This window comes from Tamandua tetradactyla, chromosome 17 (assembly GCF_023851605.1).
Source record: "Tamandua tetradactyla isolate mTamTet1 chromosome 17, mTamTet1.pri, whole genome shotgun sequence".
NCBI lineage: Eukaryota > Metazoa > Chordata > Mammalia > Pilosa > Myrmecophagidae > Tamandua > Tamandua tetradactyla.
The window spans coordinates 44,831,921-44,851,158 of record NC_135343.1 but is presented as its reverse complement, the minus strand read 5'-3'; the positions used below and the strand labels follow the sequence as shown (position 1 = coordinate 44,851,158).

The window sequence follows — 19,238 nt, the reverse complement described above, 5'->3', positions numbered from 1 at the left end:
CCCCTCCAAAGATCCCCACCGGGAACCATGTGCAGGGAGAGACCCAGTTCATCAAGGAGGGCTGCAAGGAGGAGGTGACCATTGGGCAGGAAGAATGGCCTGTGTGAGGAGCCAGGCCACCAGCTCCTCCCAGGTTCCTACAGCTGGGAGGGTCTCCTTGATGCACCGGACCGCCAGCCCCTCCCTCCTCAACGACATGCTGAGAAATCCACCTCCCCCAGGGGCCGCCCGAACTCTCCCTGCAGAGGCAGTGGCAGCAGAGGGAGAGAGGAGAGTGGGGGGGTTAAATGCACCTCATTCCACACGGGGTTCACGCTGTTCTTGATGACTTTGGTTCTCTTCTTCACCCCTAGGAGAGAGACACAAAGGGGAGAGTGAGGAGGTCGCCCCCCGCTGCGCAGCTGCCCCCGGGTTCCCGCCAAGGGGAATCTTCCTAAGCCTGCCGGTTCCCTGGGGCCCGCCACCGGCAGTGAGCGCCCCACGCCAGCCACACAGCTCCTCTGGCTCCCCCGGCAATGAGACCGGCAGCACAATTAGAAAGCATAAGGTTTAAAAGAAAGCATCCAACTGGCCAACCCCCAACCAAAACCACTCCAGCCAATCCTAAAGAACACCTAAAAGAAAGCACCCAGGCTGACACTTCTTAGTGAGTTTGCTATTGTTATTTCTGACTTTTTAAAGAAAGGTTTACATTGTAAATTTTCTGAGGTTAAAAATGAAGCCACCATCATAGGGGGAGGGGGGAGGGGGAGTGACTGCCTAATGGGTACAGAATTTCATTTTGAGGTGATGAAAATGTGCTGGAATTAGATAGTGGTGTCGGCTGCACAATATTGTGAATATACAAAAAACCAACTAAACTATATGCTTTTAAATGGTTAAAATGGCAAATTACGTGTTACGTGAATTTTACCTCAATTAAAAAAAAAAAAACACTTCCCCTCCTGCAAAGCTTTGAATGGACCTGTCTGCAGCTCACTGTCCTGAGGCAGCTCCATCTGGCTGGTGGGGGCTGGGCCAAGGGAAAGCAGAAGGGATCTGGAGTAGACAACAAGAAGAACTAACACCACAATGGCTGAGAAATCTGACCCGCTCTGCCCCAGGGGACCCAGGGCGCTTCCTCCAGAGGGAAGCAGTGAGGAGAGCTATGTGGGGACACCTCCTCCTAACCAGGCCGGAGGCTCCCAGCGAGAAGGAAGATAACTGTCATTACAGAGCCTGGGGCAGGAGGAAGGGGCTGGGTTGTGACCGGGCCCTGGGCGAGTGCATTCCTCTCTCAGGCTAACCCACAGAACAAGAGTTTGGGCCAGAGCTTCAGACCCTCCACGGATGGGATCAGTGTGAGGGGGTCCCACGAAGCCCCACAGAGCTGAAAACCCTTCTTTCCAGGAAGATGCACTGGCCCATGGAGAAAAAGAGTTATTGACAGCCCCAAAGAAAGCAATTAGCCACTGAAGTTTTGTTCTGCATTGCTTTGCCCTAAGAAGGGCACAGAAAGGGCTAAATGTACCCAACTGTTCCACCAGGAACAGATATCGTTCGTACCCGCAGACATTGGCAAGTGTTCAGAGAGACAAGAACTTTTATTTGGGGTGGATGGTAAAGATCAGCTGGTTGCCCACATGTGCAAGCTTCTCCTGTGAGAAGAAAAGGGACTTCCTGCTTTTACAGAGTCCTGCCTGAGTCCCAAAAGCCGCTTGAACCTCGGGGAAGCTCCCAGGATCCCCAGACCTCCCCCTAAGCTGACCACTGTCAGTGTGTGTCCAGCTCCCCTGAGTTGCAGGCTCCTCCAGGGTCAGCCCCCACCCTGGCCAGTTTCAGAGCGAGAAGACGAGGAGGAAAGCGGGAAGGGGTCAGGACGCCAGCTAGGCTGTGAAAGGATTTGGAGGAGGGAAGCAATCAGAGGAAAGCAAAGGAAAAGTGTGGAGAGAGGAACATTGAGAGGCAAAGGACTCAGCAGGTTCTAAGGCAGTTATGCTGAGAGTGGGTGTTTAGGCTGCGTGAGCCCCCCAGAGACTGCTTATCATGCCCCAGTGAGAGAGGGTGAACCCCAACTTTCTCGCACTTCCTGTGGCAAATGTGGAGCCTTAATTTCTGTGAACTACTGTTCTAAACTTTTTGGAAAGACGACCCCTTTACAGTCTTAAAAATTACTGAGGGTCCCAAAGAGCTTTTATTCAGGTGGGTTGTATCTATAAATTATTATCATATTAGGAATTCAAACTGAGAACATTAAAAATAATTTCATAATTCACTTTAAAGTAACAATAAACCTTTGGGATGAACATAAATGGCATATTTTATGAAAAAAATAACTATAATTTCCAAAACAATGGAAAAGAGTGAGAAGAGTGGTATTGTTTTACATTTTTGCAAATCTCTTCAATGCCTAGGTGAATTGGCCTGACTAGTCCTGCATTAAATCTACTGGTATGTGTTGTTTTAGTTGAAGTCTTTAAAGAAAATCCAGCCAGGTACATATATGGAGAAAGAGGCACATTTTAATAAACTTTTAGATAATTATGGCTATCCTTCTTTGATATTACACCAAAACTCAACAAGTGGTATTTCTTTTTTTAAACTTATTTATTAATTAAAAAAAATAAGAACAAACAAAAACATTAACGTATCATTCCATTCTACATATATAATCAGTAATTTTCAATATCAACGAGTGGTATTTCTTAAAGGTTAGCTGCAATGCAAAACCTGAAACCAGATCAATAAATCTTTTGTACTCTAATACATTAAAATTTGTTACTCTATCTTGGACTTTGAGTCAATCTTTTACCAGTGCATGATTTTGTAACAAAAATTTTGGTCATTTGATTTATACAGATCTTCCAAATGCTGACACGTTTCATTACATAAAACCAAAAAATCGCATTCATCAATATCACCCCCCATCTCATTTGAATACTGGGAAGCTGGAGGATATAAAAATTCCCAATTTTGCTTGAAAGCTCAAATTTTTATCATCGGCAACAACTGACAAACGTCAAGGTTATTTTTTTCCTTGAAGTGGCAGGTTCAAGAAAATATCTGCCAAATACCCAAGTTGGAATAATCATAGTTTTTCAGTTGTTCTTTCAAGCAAAAATGGCTTCCATGTAAAACAAGTGGCTAGTTTGGCTTGCAACTCAAGCAGTCACACAAGTGTGATGATTGTCATGTTTGGGAACGCACAGAAGAGTCCTCACACAAAATATTACAAATATGTAGACATGAAGATCAAATGAGTTAATAATTTACTGCTTCATTAATGATATTCTTAAATGAAACAGACAATTTTTCACTATGAACATGACGACAGGTACAACTTGGTACCTCTGCCTTGATGGGGGCTAGGACACAGCAGTTTTACCCTCCACTGCTGTTGCACCATCAGCGTAAATGCCAATATGAGGAAAAAGGCAAATAGCCTCTTGGTGTTAGTGTGAAGATAGTTATGACTTCATTGACTTGCTAAAAGGTCTTGGGGACTCTCCCATGGGTCCATGTACCCCACTTTTGAGAACCTCTGAATTAGGAAATATATTTAACATTTCAGCCTCAGTTTAATCACCTGTGAGACGGTCACAATAACTCCCCATGGGATGGCTATGAACATTCAACAAGATAGGATACTTGAGGTGCCTGACATGATGCTCATTAAATGCTACTTCACTGCCCTCCCCACCACCACCAACCTCTGGGGCATCTAGTAAACTCCTATTGATTCCTCAATACCCAGCTCAGCAGTCTCCCCTCTGAGAAGTCACCCCTGACTCCCCCAGGCAGAGGTGACTGCTCTTTCTTTGCTACTCTCTAAGCAAGCAGGGACCACAGCTATTGGATGTTTCTGGGTCTGTCTCCCCCACTTGACTATAGCTTCAGAGGGTAGAGACCTGTCTTTTTCATGGTAGTAACCCTAATATATATATTGTGGTTCCCAGTAACTAGGTGCTAGTTTACTTTCTGACCAGGATAGAACCAAGCTCTCGGGGAACACTGTAAAGCTTCCTTAACTTCATGGCTGTGCTCCAGTGGATGGAGGGGGGTGAAAGGAGAGGTGGAGGGACACGTCCTGGGAGGGGCACCAGGCCTGCTCCAGCTGAACCACTCTGATGGTGTAGCTCCAATAGGAGTTAGCATATGGCTTTGGAGTCATCAAACAACAGCCACTAACCTTCAGTAGGTCTTATAATCTCTCTAAGTTTTAGTTCCCTCAGCAGTAAATTGATAATAATAAGAATGTCTACCGTAGAGAGTTTTTATTTTGGTTTTTTTAGGTGCATGGTCCAGGAATCGAACCCGGGTCTCCCGCATGGAAGGCGAGCATTCTACCTTTGAACCACTACTGAACCACGTCGAAGGTTTTGAGTGGACATGAGATGCAAAGGTAAGTGTCCACTTCTCCTCGCCTATCACAGATCAGCTACAGGAGCAACATGGAAAATTCCATCTGCAGCCTCTCTTGAGCTGCCCACCAGGAAACTCATTTCCTAGTGCTCCTAGAATTTATTGAGCACCATCTATGTGTCAAGCCCCATGCAAAGCGCCTTTTAAACATCTTCTACTTCCTGTTTTCCCTGAAGATGAGGAGGACAAAAGCTCTGATAAGATTTCATCAAGTCCTGATTAGAACAGTCAACTCCAGGAACCTCTCGCTGACATGAAGGGAGGGCTCACTGATGGGCGTTGTAGCCCCAAAGAAGTACAAGAAAGAAATGACACATTACCCTGGCACAATCACATGACGTACACATCCCAAGGAAGGGGAAGGCACATTGCTAAATAGGAAGCAGTTAAGAAAAGAGTTCCTTCCTCGTCATGGATTTAAGACCTGTCCTGTCCCTGATGATTAATTTCATTCTGGAGAGATGTGGCTTTAAGTGCATAACTTAAGGGACTCAATGCCAGCAGGCCCACCGCTCAGGCTGGGTGGGGGGAGTGCCCCATGCCTTCTCTATAGACTGCTCTGCAGAATTTGGGGGCCGGGAGACATCATGGGAATCATGCTAAAGCCCTGGGGTGTCCGTCCAGATTGAATGACTCAGTGAAGAGGGACGAGTCCACCAGGGGAGACACATCCATCCCCCACTAGAAATTCTTCACTCATGTCCCCAGGCCCTCTCTCCTCTCAGCCCAACTCCACCCCAGGCTCCTAGACCAAAATCTCCCTTTGCATTAGGGAGAAGGTTTTCAAACTGCCCAACAAGACCCCCAAGTGGGCCAGGACATCAATTGTATGAGTTGACCAATATATTTTAAAGACAGAATAGTCAAGAAAAGAAGATATCAGAGTATATCTTTTACAGTAAAAGTACTGTTACTTGAAACTTTTGTGTGGATTAGTTTTTCACACCCATATTTATGTATATGTACTGAGTCCTGGTGCAAAATATATTTCTTGTTGTGGTTAAAGTCAAAAAAGTTTGTAAATACTGCCCTAGAAGAAAATCGTCGGAAGAGAACTGGAGAACAAGGAAATTGCCACCTTGCTGAATGCCAAGGCGAGTGGCAGGGATGATGGAGGATGCTGTCTGTTCCCCCACCAGAGCAGATGCCGAAGAAGACCATGGGGGGGGGGGGGTGCCTCGTGTGGGAACAGGGAGAAGGAGGGGAGAGAGCCCCTCCTGACCAGCCAGTGCCAGGGGGCACCAGGCTGACCAGTCTCCTCTGGCAGGAGCCCAGTGTGGTAGTTTAGAGGCTATATGCACCCAAGAAAAGATCATGTTCTTTTAATCCATTCCTGTGGGTATAAACGTATTATAGGTGGGACCTTTTGATTAGGTTATTTTAGTTGAGGCCTGCCCCAAGGTAGGTCTTAATTCTCTTAATGGAGTACCTTAGAAGAGGATCAAACACAGAAAAAAAACCCAGAGAAGCTGAGAGAGACAGAAGCTAAAAGAGAAAAACACAGATGCTCAGAGAGGAAACCACTGAAGCCAGAAGCTGGAAGCAATGAAACCCGGGAAAGAGAGGGCAGCAGACACTGCCATGTGCCTTGCTATCTGAGAGAGGAGCCCAAGCTGGCCAGCAGCCAGTCTTCAGAGAAGGGATCATTTTGTTTATGTCTTAATTTGGACATTTCCACGACCTTAGCATTGTAAACTTGCAAGTTAATCAAGCCCCACTGTAAAAGCCAACCCGTGTCTGGTACACTGCATGTGGTCAGCTTTAGCAAGCTAAAACACCCACATACCTCCTGACCCTTGCCACCTGGTATGGGAGCCACATCACTGCCCCTCTGCCTTCTGCCAGTGGCCTCTGCAGGTGAGCGGACAGAGGGGCCAGCCCAGCAATCTTGGGCCCCAGGCTTCACCCACACCTCAGACCCACCTTGTGGGGGCCCCGTAGGGGCTGCGATGGAAGGGAGTGTCCCTACCTCCCAGGAGCCAGGCTAGGTCAGACCCTCTCCCCAATACATAAGGTCACGGGGCATTTGGGAAGCAGACAAATGCTTGTACTTGTAACACTGGCTACAATGGAATCTTTGGGGCTGGTGGGATTATAAAAAAAAAAAACTGGAAGCGGGACCTTTCTCGGGGGTATACAGCACAGACTAGAATGGGAAAGTGTTATGCCGGTCAAAAGAGGGTCTAAGGAAAGGTTGAGGAATGGTGGGAATGGAGTGGTCCGTTTCCCACTGCGTCTCAAAAGACACAACAGGTGTATGAGTGCGACGCTAAGGGCGAGTTGCCATCCCTAGTCCGCACTTGGGGCAGGGGGCCACGCAAGGAGCGATGGGAACACAGGTGTGCAGATGCTGACCGATGGCTCTCACTAAAGGGGTTGCAGATGCCACAGCCACATTGCCCTCCGAACCAAGATGAGAACGAAGCAGCCCCTGCTTCCTGGAGCCTGAAATGGAGGGGGCTGCTGGGCAGCGTGGCGGGGGGTCTCCAGTGACGGCTCAGTGACCCACTCACTTCCTCGGGCCGCATCTCCACACTGAGCTGAGCTGGCCCTGTGACCAAAAGGACCCTCAGCTTCTACTTTCTGGATCTGGGGGCCCGTTGGCTGCCGGGTAAGAAGGGGGCTGCCCTGCTGGAGAGATCAGGAGGAGCCCGCTGGAGAGGGAAAGCCCCCCGGGGCCAGCTGGAGGGAAAGACCTCCACGCTCCAGCTGGAGTGGAGAAGGGGCGGTCCAGGCGGGAGATAAGAGGACACGGGCAGTGGGGCTGGGGCTTCCAGCCTGTTCTGAGAGGGGCACCTCATGGCTGCAGGTGCCATTCGCCTAGGGAGGGAGCAGAGGAGAAGGCAGGAAGATGGGGAGCTGTGGACGCCTGAGAGAGAAGACTGTTTCTGCCCCTGAGTCAGGTGACAGGACTTAGTCCTAGAAGCTGCAGGGACCTTAGTTCCAACACAGTCATGAGGGCAGCCTCCCTGCAGCCTCCCATTCATTCCACATGTATTTATTCAGGACCTGCTCTGCACACTCTCTTGACACCTCATTCGAATACCCATTCGACAAAGAAAGCGATAGAAGTTCAAACTATTAACCCACAACCATAAGGCAGTAACTGAGAGGAGAGAAACCAGCCTGGCTTCAGCTGAAGGAGGGCCCTGCTTTACTTCTCGGCACAGACACCCCCTAATTCAAGGGTGGAAATGCCGAGAACTCCAAAACTTGCCCCACCAGCCATCCGCCAACTTGGAGGCCTGAAACCTGTGCACCCAAGAACCAGGCAAGCAGCCCCCTCTGCCCTCAAGCACCTCCATTCTCACCTCTATCTTTCTAAATCCTAACTGAAGCCACATGTTCCAGGAAACAAGTGGCCAGGAAGGGGCAGTGGGAGTGGATAAATTGGCAGTGGGATCCATGCTGAGAGGGTAGACTCTAAACTCAAAAGTTCTATAAGAACTCGAGAAACTGAAACAAACCCCTGTGACAAAATGATAACTCACAGCTCTAAAGAGACTTTAGAGAACAAAATGGGCAAATTAAAAAATAGGTCAGTCTAGAACCTAAATTTTCTGTAATGCATTGTCTGAATCAGCGTCTCTGGATAGCTCATTTCGACAGTACGGACTCCTGGGCCTTGCAATTCTCTGTGGCGTGGGGCAGTACCAGGAGACATCTCAGACTGTGGTGGGCTGATAATTGAAAAGTACTGGCAGAGTTCCTTGAGGATCTGAAGGGGGAAAAAAAATAGTTCCATCTGGGAAACCCTGGGTATCCTCCCAACCATTGTAGTCTCCCATGAAAATAGGCCAAGACCTGAATTTTGAGGCTTGCTCTTATGGAACTTATTTCTGTAGGGGAGAAGCGTGGAGTACTCGTAATGAGGCCTAAGAGTTGCTTCCAGGAAGCCTTTTTCTGCTCAGATGTGGGCTCTCTTTCTCTCTCTCTAAGCCCAACTCTGCAAGAAAATCACTATCCTCCCCCCTAAGTGGGTCATGACATTCAGGGGTGAAAGTCTCCCTGACAATGTGGCATATGACTTCTGGGGATGAGTCTGGCCCTGACACTGTGGGACTGACAATACCTTCCTGACCAAAAAGGGAAAAGGAAGTGTAATAAATAAGGCATCAGTGGCTAAGAGAGGTCAAATGGAGTCAAGAGACTGTTCTGGAGGCGACTCTTATGCAAGCTTCAGTTAGTGCTAATTGCTATGGTTTGCTAAACCTCAATCAACATCACTCCTGTTGACTCTTCAGAACACCTAGGGCTCAAACCGAGACTTTATAAAGTTTTCATGCACTAGGTTTGCCTTCCTGGAACCTATAATTCCCGGAGGGTACCTAGGTCAGAAAAATCCTGAAACCCAGAGAGACCAGCCTCTCCAGGGTTATCAATTAATTATATACCCCTGTTCTTTAGTGTGGGCACGCCTTCTCAACATGAGAAAGTCCAAACAGGCATTGCCCAAAGACCTCAATAGACTGGCAGAAGGATTAAAGGAGAAGGAGGAGGTATAACAGAGAAAATGGGATTTAACAAACAAGTGTGGCTGCTGACTCACTATATTAATATTCCTTCCAGCCTCCAGTGTTTTGGAGCAGCCAAAAGGAAAAATCTGAGATGGTGGATTCATAGTCCATGACAAACTCTGGGATCTGTTCTGTAACTGCTTATTGCAGTGTGCTTTGAAAATTGTTGCTTTTTTTCTTTCTTTGCTTTATATATATATTATACAGAAAAAAAAAGTTTTAAAAAAATAAGCCATTCAGTACAGGATAAAGGCAAATAGGTAATAGCATAAAAATATCACAAATACTATTTGAACCTAAGGAATTGTCAAATATGTACATGATAATGCTTTGAGTTAGCAGGATTATAAGAAAAAAAGCTGTCATAATGGGCTAATGGGAGGGAATAATTGCCACAGAGTTTTTGGGAAATGCAGCAAAGCCATATATATATATCCTCTGACACAGCAATTCAGCTTCCAGGTATTTACCCATGGGAAATAATTAAATCCGGAAGCAAAGGTTTAGTCACCAGGATATCCCTCACCATGACAGCATAATGTACGTATTGGATATAAATGTAAAAAAGATGATAAAACCTAAGTATTCATCAATGGGGGGGGGGAATGAAACATATGGTGCAACCATATGATAAAATACTATGCTAGTCATTATGAAAGCTTATGTAGGAGAATATTTACTGGCATAGAAAAATGTCTCTGGTTTATGGTTGAGCAAACATGCAAACATTTAGTGGAGAAAATCTGTGATAGGATTACCTCTAGGAAGGAAGGCAAGGGGTCTAGGGGCTTTCAGGGGGAGGGAGACGCTGGCAAGATTCTATTTCTTGACCACTGTCGGGAGACTACTAACGTTCAGGGTAGGGTGACCCCTTGTTGGGAGGGGCTGTCCTGGGCACTGCAGGATGATCAGCAGCATCTTTTGGTATCCACCCGTCAGATGCCAGCAGCACAAACTCCTGGGCTGTGGCGACCAACAATGTCTCCAGACATGGCCAAATGTCCCCTGGGGGTGAAAGAGCCCGTGGCTGAGAACCATTGCATTAAAGTATGCAATGATATTTTATGTACTTTTCTCATGTGTTATATATTACACAATTGGAGTGGTTAAGGAAAAAAAAATCTTGGAATAAATACATCCAATTGTTAGTTAGCAAGTTAACTCAAAGTGGCAGAATTTTTTTTTTTTTTTTTTTTAAAGAGAGAGGGAGGAAGGGAAGGAAAGACAGAGAAGGAAGGAAGGATGGAAGGAAGGAAGGGAGGAAGAAAGGGAAACATCTTGTTTTATTATATTTTGTTTGTTTGTTTGTTTTTTACATGGGCTGGGGCCGGGAATCGAACCGGGGTCCTCCGGCATAGCAGGCAAGCACTCTTGCCCGCTGAGCCACCGCGGCCCGCCCCAAAGTGGCAGAATTTGGGACCATTTTTTTACTTTTGTTCCATGCCTCCCTGAAATGTTCCAACTTTTACATTGAGTGTACACTATGCTCACTAAAAGGGAAAAGAAGGCTATTTTTCATTTTAAGTCACGTTTAATGCTTAAACAGCCAGATTCAGAGGGGCCAGTGCCCCTGCATCCTGCCTGCCCTATGCAGCAGGAGGGGTGTGCCTCTCAGGTGGGCTTCGTTGGGTCATGGTTCTCTACTTACCCGCAAGGCCAAGACTGGCCACCTGTCCATTTTGCAGAGGTTCTATAAGAACCTCCCAGGTTCCTGCCCAATATCTTAGAGACCCCAGGAGAGAGAAGAGAAGGGAGGAGGAGGAAGAGGAGGAGTTGGCTAGAGAAACATGGGGAGGAAGAGTGGACCTGGCAGCTGAGGGAGAGGGAGAGGCCAGTAATGACTCAGGTCATCAAGTGGGGACACAGGAGGTTACAGCCTTCAGGGAAACAAAGACATGAGTTAAAAGGGAAAAGGTATCTTGTTTTGTTTTTGGATGCATCCCAGCACCTAGAACAGCACCAGGTACACAGCGGGTGCTCAAAAAATATCTGTTCAGTGAACTAAATGCATGAATGAATGGGCACATGTAATCATATTACAGGATAGGGATGGGCAGGATGGAAGAGAGCTAAACACCAAATGCTACAGAAAATGAAGCTGTTCGTTCATGCACATAATCACCCAAAAGTGTCCACCACGGCCCAGATACATGTGATAGAATTAACTGATTAATTCACTAATTCAATTAAAATGGAATGACCATTAATATGAATGATCAATAATAGCCTCTACCCTTTACCCAGAGGCCCTTAGCAGGGAAGCAATAAAAAAGTGCCCTCAGAGTCCCGCTTCCCAGAGCTCATAGTCTATTTTGGGAGGCAGGTCCTGAAATTACACCCCAGGCTGGAATGCTCAGGGAACAACTGCAAGGAAAGTGTGCCCAGGCCAAGCCCATGCCTCTCGAGCTGCGTGTGGAAGACTGGCTTCTCTATTAAGTCCCATGTGTGATATAAGGGGTTGGATTCAGCAGTTCTCTGTTAAACATCAGGATGTTTTAGAAATACCTATGCCTGGGCCCCATTCCCAAAGATCTAACTTCAAGTGGAAAGGAGGCGGGAGGTTGCCAGTGGTCCTTCCCAGATGCTTCAGATGTGCAGCCAGGGTTCAGAACGCCCTCTGTAAGCTCTGGGTCTGGTTCTCAATGGCCTCCGGCTCTAAGCAGCTCATCAGCCCCAAATCCATCGCAAGCACCCCTTGGTGGGGAGCATGTCAATTCAGCTTTCACCACGTCTCAGACCAGTTCTTTCCAAGTGTGGTTCCAAAATGACCTACCTTGGGTATTTGCTAAAATTCTGATTCCTTGGTCACTTTTAGATACGCTCAATCAGAATCTCTAGGAATGGGACAGGACACATTTCAAATACTCTCTCCAAGTGATTTGTGGGCACAGGAAAGTGTCCTCCCTGCCCCAGATGGCGTGAGACTCCCAGCCACATCTAGAGGTTGGCCAGAGGCCAGGCCAGAAGGGACACAAACACATACACCACCTGCCTATGCTCAGCAGGGGGACACCACAATGAACAGAGCAGGCCGCTGCTCTCAAAGAGGGCCCAGCATCCCGAGGGTAGGAGAAATGTAAGGTAAAAGGCACTGCGTGGCTAAGCATTGAGCACAGGCCAACTGGGGTGAGGGTGCCAGCTGACCTAACAAGATGCTGGGCTTCCAGAGAGGAGACACTGAGCATAGCCGGGGCAATCCAGGGTGCCTTCCTGGAGAAGATATCATTGCAACTTGGCTTTGCAAGGCAAACACACCTTGAAGAATTGGAAATGTTGCATTTTAGTTATATTTCAGTTTTGCTAGATGCTCAGCCATCATTGTAAAGGGTGGAGAATGCAGGGCTGTAAGGAAGACAGTCACTTGGGGTGCCTGGTCAGGCAGCAGCCAAGAGGGAATTCAAACAATATGGTCTTCTGCCTGACTCAGTAGCACTGCCCACTCCTAGTGCTGGTAGCTGTTTGTCACTACCGTTGATCTGGACACAACACTGAACTTTTCAGGTTTCTGTGTCCTTATCTGCAGTGTGAGGATTTTAGAAGCTACCTACTACAAGACTGCTACAGAACCAGGGAAAGACAGAGAGCTGTGAGCATGCCCAAAAGGGTTTTCCAAGCTACAGAACCAGGGAAAGACAGAGAGCTGTGAGCATGCCCAAAAGGGTTTTCCAAGCATCTGAGAGATTTCGGGCGTTTAGTGCCCTAGAGACTTTCTTTTCCGGCTTCTATTCAGGAGCGGCTAAGGCAGAACCTGGTGGACAGGAGAGTGCTAGGGTGCAGGGGGGCTTGTCTCAAAGATGCATTCTCAGGGTGAGCACCCAGGCTTGTGACCAAGCAATAAAACTAAAGTTTCCTAAAATGCTTCAATTTGCACTTTTTAAAAGAGGAATCAAATATAAATTTTCCCATAACAAAGAATAAGTTATACACGGGTCTCACTTTAGCAAATGATGTCTTTCATCCATCATTATGATTTGGGGTGGGGAGGTGGGGAGCTGTTGGAGATCGGGAGTCACAGCTAAAGGTCCCCCTTGGTGTTCCCACTTTTTTCAGACCTCATGAAAACACCAGCCACTTTCGCCTCTACAGTTGACCAACTTTTGGATACACATGTCTGTTTAAGTCCACAAAGCCATGGAGTCACTCTCTGAAAGGAAAAAACCTCTCTCTCCTCTCCTGATTTATCTATCTTTGCAGAACATGAGTCCTGACTCACAGCTATTGTTCCTTCTTTTAATTTTGACAGATCTTTCCTCTTCCTTTTTCCCCTCCTGAGACACCTCCTCCTGTGGGAATCTTTGCCTTGCCATGGGGGTTCAGGAAGCCTGGGGAGAAGGGGACAGAGTGGGGAAGGGTTGTCAATCCTTTACTGCCACAGAGACAGGTTCCCTCTAGTCTAAGTACCACATATAGGTGCTTATGCTTGAATTTGAAAAACATATATAGCATTGGATCCCTAAAATTCCTGCTGTCAGGTCCAAATCCTTCCTTCCTTTTCCTTCTGGTGAAGAGACGGCCTATCTAGCCTTTCAAGAAACGATGGGCGAATGAATGAATGAAAGAAAAAAAGGCACGAGTTTCAAAGCACACTGTCCACACCTCCAGTTTTTAAGTGGCGCTGATTTCTCCCTCTCTTCGGCATCCCCTTTCCAACCCCACAATCCCCACGGCCCAGGAGGAGCTCGTTTTCTCCCTGTGGGTTACCGTGTGAGAAAAGCAGACGCCTTTGATATCTTATAGTTTTCCAAAATTTCAAAGCACTGTGGCATTTACTTCGCTGTGTTCCCTCCTCACCGCCCCCTCTGCAGAAGGCAGGCCTGAGATTTCCGTCCCGGCTGGCAGGGAGAAACTGGGGACAGGGGTTAGCGCCGGGGCCGGAGCGCCGAGGGGCAGGTCGCGCCCGCGCGGCACGGGTGTCTCACCTCGGAAAGTCAGGCTGGCGACAGGGTCGCTGCGCCGCTCCTTCTTCACACTGGGGAGGTTGCAGGCTCTCGCCAGCAGACAGCACAGCATGACGCGGCGGCCCCAAGCGCGCAGAGGCGCAGCGCGGCAGGCTCAGCACCGATCCCAAGCCGCTTCGGGGCAGCCGCGCCAAAGGGGAGCTGTCGCCTCCGCTGCGCCTCCGCGGAGAAGTCGCCGGCGCCGGGAAGACACCGGACACCCAACCGCCAGACCCTCCCCGCCCGCCCCGGCTCCGGTCCGCCCTGTCCGCGGCGGGCGGGGCGCGGCGGGGGGCGGGCGGGCGCCTGCGGGGTCTCCGCCCCAGGCCGGGAAGGGACGCGCGGCTGACGCCGGGCACTGGCCTCCCGCCGGCCCAGGGTGCCGGGCTCCGCGCTCCGGGCGCACCCGGGCGGACTTCGCTGGGCGCCGAGCGCCTGCCGCGCCCCCTGCCCGCGGCTCCCAGCCCGGGGCCGGCCGCCGGAGCGCTCGGCGACACGCGCGAACGAGGAACTAGTGGGTGGGGGGCGGCGGGGAAGGGCGGATTGGAGTCAGCCCCGAAGGCGGAGCGCCCCCGGCCTCCGCGCCCCTCGCCTCCGCCCTCTCACCCCCTTCGACCCATCACCAGGTCCCCGAGCCGGCCCTCTCCCCTCCCGCGGTCTGCCGAGGCCGCTCTAAGCGTGCTGGGAGCCCAGGGCCAGGGGACAGGCGGAGGACCCGGCCCTCGCGAACCCGCCGCTCTGCCTTCCCCGGGGCAGTCTCAGGTCGCTGGTCTCCCCGGGCAGAAGTCTGCATCCAAACCCTGCCCAAACCCCGCAACGCCAACCCCCCCACAATAATCTCTAGATGCCCCCACGGCGGAAAAGGTGGCTTATGGTGTGAGTCTTGGGCGTGACAGCCCTTCGTTCGCATGCTTTCGTCTATTATTTCTGGTTCCTTTCCAGCTTAAGAACTCAGCTACAGGGAGTCTGGTTTCTCACGTCTATACCCCAGCACTCCAGCACCCTGTACCCGGTACCCAGCCTCCAACACCTAGCACTGTCCCGCTAGCTCTGCCCAAGGCCTCACTAACCTTACCCAAAATTAGTTTTCACCCTGCTGTTTAGTCTCAACTGCCTTGCCCCTCTCCAGTTGTGAGGGATGCAATATCTCCATGTGACCAAACCATCAGCTCGGTGAACTCCCACGCTCTGCAGGCGCCATACCTGAACCAGAACTGCAAACCCTGTAGGAGGCTAACACAGCTCACCTGCCTGCCCTTAAATCCATATCCCCTAAGCCGGAGTGGACCCCTAGTGCTGCATCCTCTCTGCAGCCTCCCGCTCTCTTCGGCAATTATTTCAAACTTTTCTCTCTTCCCAAAGCTACAGCACCCTCTTACCCACCCTCACTCTCAGTTTGTGTTCCTTTCACTAAGAATACCCTTAAGCTCCCACTTCCAATCTCCCATCAACATCTGTGCCCCAACTGCCTTCCCTCCTGCTTGTATAAATGAGTTCTCTCTGTGCCTAAGACCAGTCCGGCCCGTGGGGACCGGAGCCCATCAGCTCCCACAGGCAGTGACAGGCTCCAGCAACTCCCCGGCCTCTCCACATTGCCAAGCCTTCCCTGTCTCCTGCAGCATCCGTGGCATACAAGCAGGATGCTCTTTCCCTCTCGGCCCCACTCCTGCCTTCAGCTTCTGTCCCAGTTCTCTCTTTTTTACAGCAATACCTGTTGAAAGAGTTGTCCCTGGTTGCTTTCTCCAGTCTCCCTCCTCCATTGTCTCTTGAACCCACCCCAGTCTTGCTTTCAACCCCACCACGCCACCAAAACTGTAAGTCCTGTCAGCTGTCCTTCAAAATACATTCAGAACCCCACCTTTTCCCAGCTTCTCCCCTGTAACCACTGTGGTCCAAGCCACCACATGGTGGCCTGAGTCACTGCAGTAGACCCTCTATGGTCTCCAGCTTCTGTCCCCACCCCCATGTCTATTCTCAACCCGGTGAGCATGACCCTGGCAAAGCAGAAGTCAGATCCATCACTCCTCCCTGGATCCTCCTTCTCACTCGGCGTAAAACTGAGTCCCACGTGCCCTTCAAAACCACCCTGAACAGATGAGTAAAACATATGGTTTAACAATAAATGAATAATAGGGGGAACAAATGTTAAAATAAATTTAGTAGATTGAAATGCTAGTGACCAATGAAAGGGAAGGGTAAGGGGTATGGTATGTATGGATTTTTTTTCTGTTTTCTTATTTCTTTTTCTGAATTGATGCAAATGTTCTAAGAAATAATCATGATGATGAATATACAACTATGTGATGAAGAAAATAGAATGTTCATATTGTATGTTGATCCGTTTTATTAATAAAAATAAAAAAATTTTTTAAAACCCTGATTTCTCTGCCCTCCTCTAGAGCCACAGTTCCTGGGACCTGCCCTTCTTCAACCTGCCAGCCTCTAGCTGCTCCTCTGAAGTGTCCAGCCAGCGCCTGCCTCGGGGTCTTTGCTAGCTGCTCCCTCCAACTGTAATACTCTGTCACCCCTTTACCCCATCCCACAGGGCGCCTCACTTCCTTCAGACACTCACTCAAATGTCACTCCTCTGGCCACCCAATTTGAAAATGCAAATTCCCCACCCACCGCCAGATGCAAACTTCCCGTCTCCTCCTTGTTCTCCTCCCCCTCCCTCTCCCCCTCCCCCTCCTCCTTGTCTTTCTTCTTAGGCACTAATCCTAGGTAATACATGTGTCTTATTTGTTTCCTGTCTTCCCCATTAGAATGTCAGTTCCAAGAAGGCAGGCATTTTTGACTGTAGCCCCTAGAACAATGCCTGGAACAAAGTAGGGGCTCTATAAATACTTTTGAAATATTCTGACTTGCTGAGACCCATGCGAGGCCCTGGGAATAAATGACCCGCCTGACCTCACTCAGGGAGGCCCCAGGCCAGGGTAGAGACAAGGGAGGACACCAGCCATGTCTGCAGGCAGCAGTGCTCCGGGGGAGCGGCGTAGAGGAGCCAGCAGTCCTGCCTGGGGGGCAGGGTGGGGAGTGGGGCGGGAGTGCAGGTGGGGACAGGAAGGAGAGACAGAGACTCTGAGACTGTCCCCTCTGCAGCCTTCAGGGTCTCAGCGCCCCTGGCTGTCCCAGGCTCTCTTCCCTCCCTGAGTGACCTCCCCATTTCCATGGCAAGGCTCGCGTCTTGTTGCTTCCCCCTCCTCCCTCCCAAAGGCACTCGACTCTTCAGGTGCGACCCCCAGCCTTAGCTCTGTGGCGACTCCATCTCCTGGCCACGGCAACTGGTCTAATATATCCTAAGTCCCACTGCAGGGACAGACTTACACACTTATATTCTATGATTAGAGATGCCCATTCCCTCTCCTGCTTCATATGAAGATAGAAGCAACTAGATGCAACTACCAAACAGCTCTGAAGCAGACAAAAAGGATAATAGACCAGAGAGAAAGATGGGTCCAGGATATCTGGGGGAGCTGGACACTGGGCTACCCAGAGTCCACCATGCCTCCAGAGTTCCAATTAGTTGAGGTGATTAGTTGAAGTCTATTACGTACGTCTATTTGGGCCAGGATTTCAATTACTTGCAGCCTAAAGCATCCTTACTGACACCTGTGACTTCAGGTGCATTCAAATGCCTCCACCAAGTCGCACCACCACCATCTCCTGCCTTGGCCACTGCAGGAGCCTCCTGACTGACCTCCTCACAGTCACACTGGCCACGCCTGGTCCATGACCCACACTGAGGCCCCGTGGTCTTAAAACAGATGACCAAATCACACCCTTGCTGAAAAACCCTCAAATAACACCCCTGCTCTCAAGATGAAACCCAGATCCTTTACCTAGAGCACAAGGCAAGGCCTTTCACTCCCCACTCTCTGAGCTCAGCTCCAGTGGCTTCTCAACCTCTGGAACATACTAGCTCGCTGCCAGCCCCCAGCTCTGCTGTCCCCTCTGCACGCCATTGCCATCTGCTCCTGTTCTGCAGGGCTACCCCCCGTTCATCTTTCAGGCCTCAGCTTGACCATCACTTCCCCAGGGAAGCCGCCCCTGACCGCCCCGGCTAGGTTGGGTCCCTCTGGCAAACAACCAGTAGCAGTACTATTCCTTCTCAGCACTCACTGCAACTCTAACTACTAATTACCCTGTAATAACTTGCTTCAGGTCTAGCTTCCCAGTTGGACTGTGGAGCCCGTCAATGCAGAAAGAGATCAGGGCAGTCCTGGCTGCCCAGATATTCTCAGCGCATGGCACAGGCTGCTGGGACTGCCTGGCAGTCGGTGTCACAGACTTTGAACTTGGCTTCCAAGTGTTCGGTCCACCCTTCATGAATCTAAGTCAGTGGTTCTCGAAGAGGGTAGTACTGCCCCCTAGGGGGGATTTGCAGATAGTATGAAGCTTTTTATTTTTATTTTTTTACTGTCACAATGATTCATGGATTTGCTCCTTTCCCCCAACCCCGCTGCCCCGACCCATCAGAGTCCCTCGGACTCAGAACAGGAAACCTGTAGGGGATAAATCTATCACTTCCAGAGAAATATTCCAAGGGACTTTTACAGACGCTTGACCTGTGTCCATGGAACAGGGAATGCACACACCTGCTCTGCAAAACACAAAAGCAGCAGCTGCGACGTGCCCTGCACTCTTCCTGAGGCCGCTTTCCCACCCCAGCCTCCAACTGCCCTGGCCTGGCTGCTCGTCACTGCCCCAGGCTTTTTCCTCAAGAGCTCTCTGCCTGTTCCCTTGGAGCCTTCGTACAGGGCCCAGTAGCTCAAGGGGGCTTCCTCCCAGGGGTATTGAATCAGGCCTCAACTTGTTCCCCTATGTACATTCTCTCCTTCCTCCACAGAAATGGAAATCTTAACCAGGCACAGGCTGCCAAATAGGAAGACTCCATATCCCAGCCTCCTCACAGCTTGGCCACAAAACCAAGTGATGACCCACGGGATATAAGTAGAAGCGATACATGCAACTATCAGGTTGCATCCTTAAAGGGAAGGGGACTAAGTGTGCAAGCCCATCCCTTCAGTGGATCTTAGGGTGTACTAGGCCAGTTGCTGTGGCCAGGAGGTGGATTCGTCGTGCAGCTAGGGCTGGGGGTCGGGTGCCGTTGGGAGGGAGGACGGGGAAGCCACAAGGCGTGAGACTCGCTCTGGGAACAGGGAGGTCACTCAGGGAAGGCTGTTGTTGAGAGGAAAGAGAGCCTGAGACAGCCAGGGGAGCTGTGACCCTGAAGGCTGTGGAGCGGACAGCCTCAGAGTCTCTGTCTGTCCTTCTGTCTCCAGCGGTACTGCACCCCTAACCAGCGCCCGGCAGGATTGCCAGCTCCTCTACGGCCCAGAGCACTGCTCTCGGCGCCTGCAGACATGGCTGGTGCCCTCCCTTG

At 49.9% G+C, this 19,238-nt stretch overlaps 1 protein-coding gene across 24 annotated transcripts in view; it reads right to left on the bottom strand.

Annotated features, from left to right (window-relative positions):
• DYSF (dysferlin) overlaps window positions 1-19,238 on the bottom strand; it is a 227,496-nt gene that overhangs the window by 202,713 nt on the left and 5,545 nt on the right. For 9 of the 24 annotated variants that reach the window (XM_077134524.1, XM_077134531.1, XM_077134534.1 and 6 more), the window contains exon 2: window positions 294-349. In XM_077134524.1, coding sequence (XP_076990639.1) covers window positions 294-349 — 56 coding nt within the window. Of the gene's footprint in view, window positions 1-293; window positions 350-13,131; window positions 13,766-13,837; window positions 14,043-19,238 lie in introns of those variants that run through there. The other 15 variants (XM_077134523.1, XM_077134535.1, XM_077134533.1 and 12 more) reach the window with 2 other exon arrangements.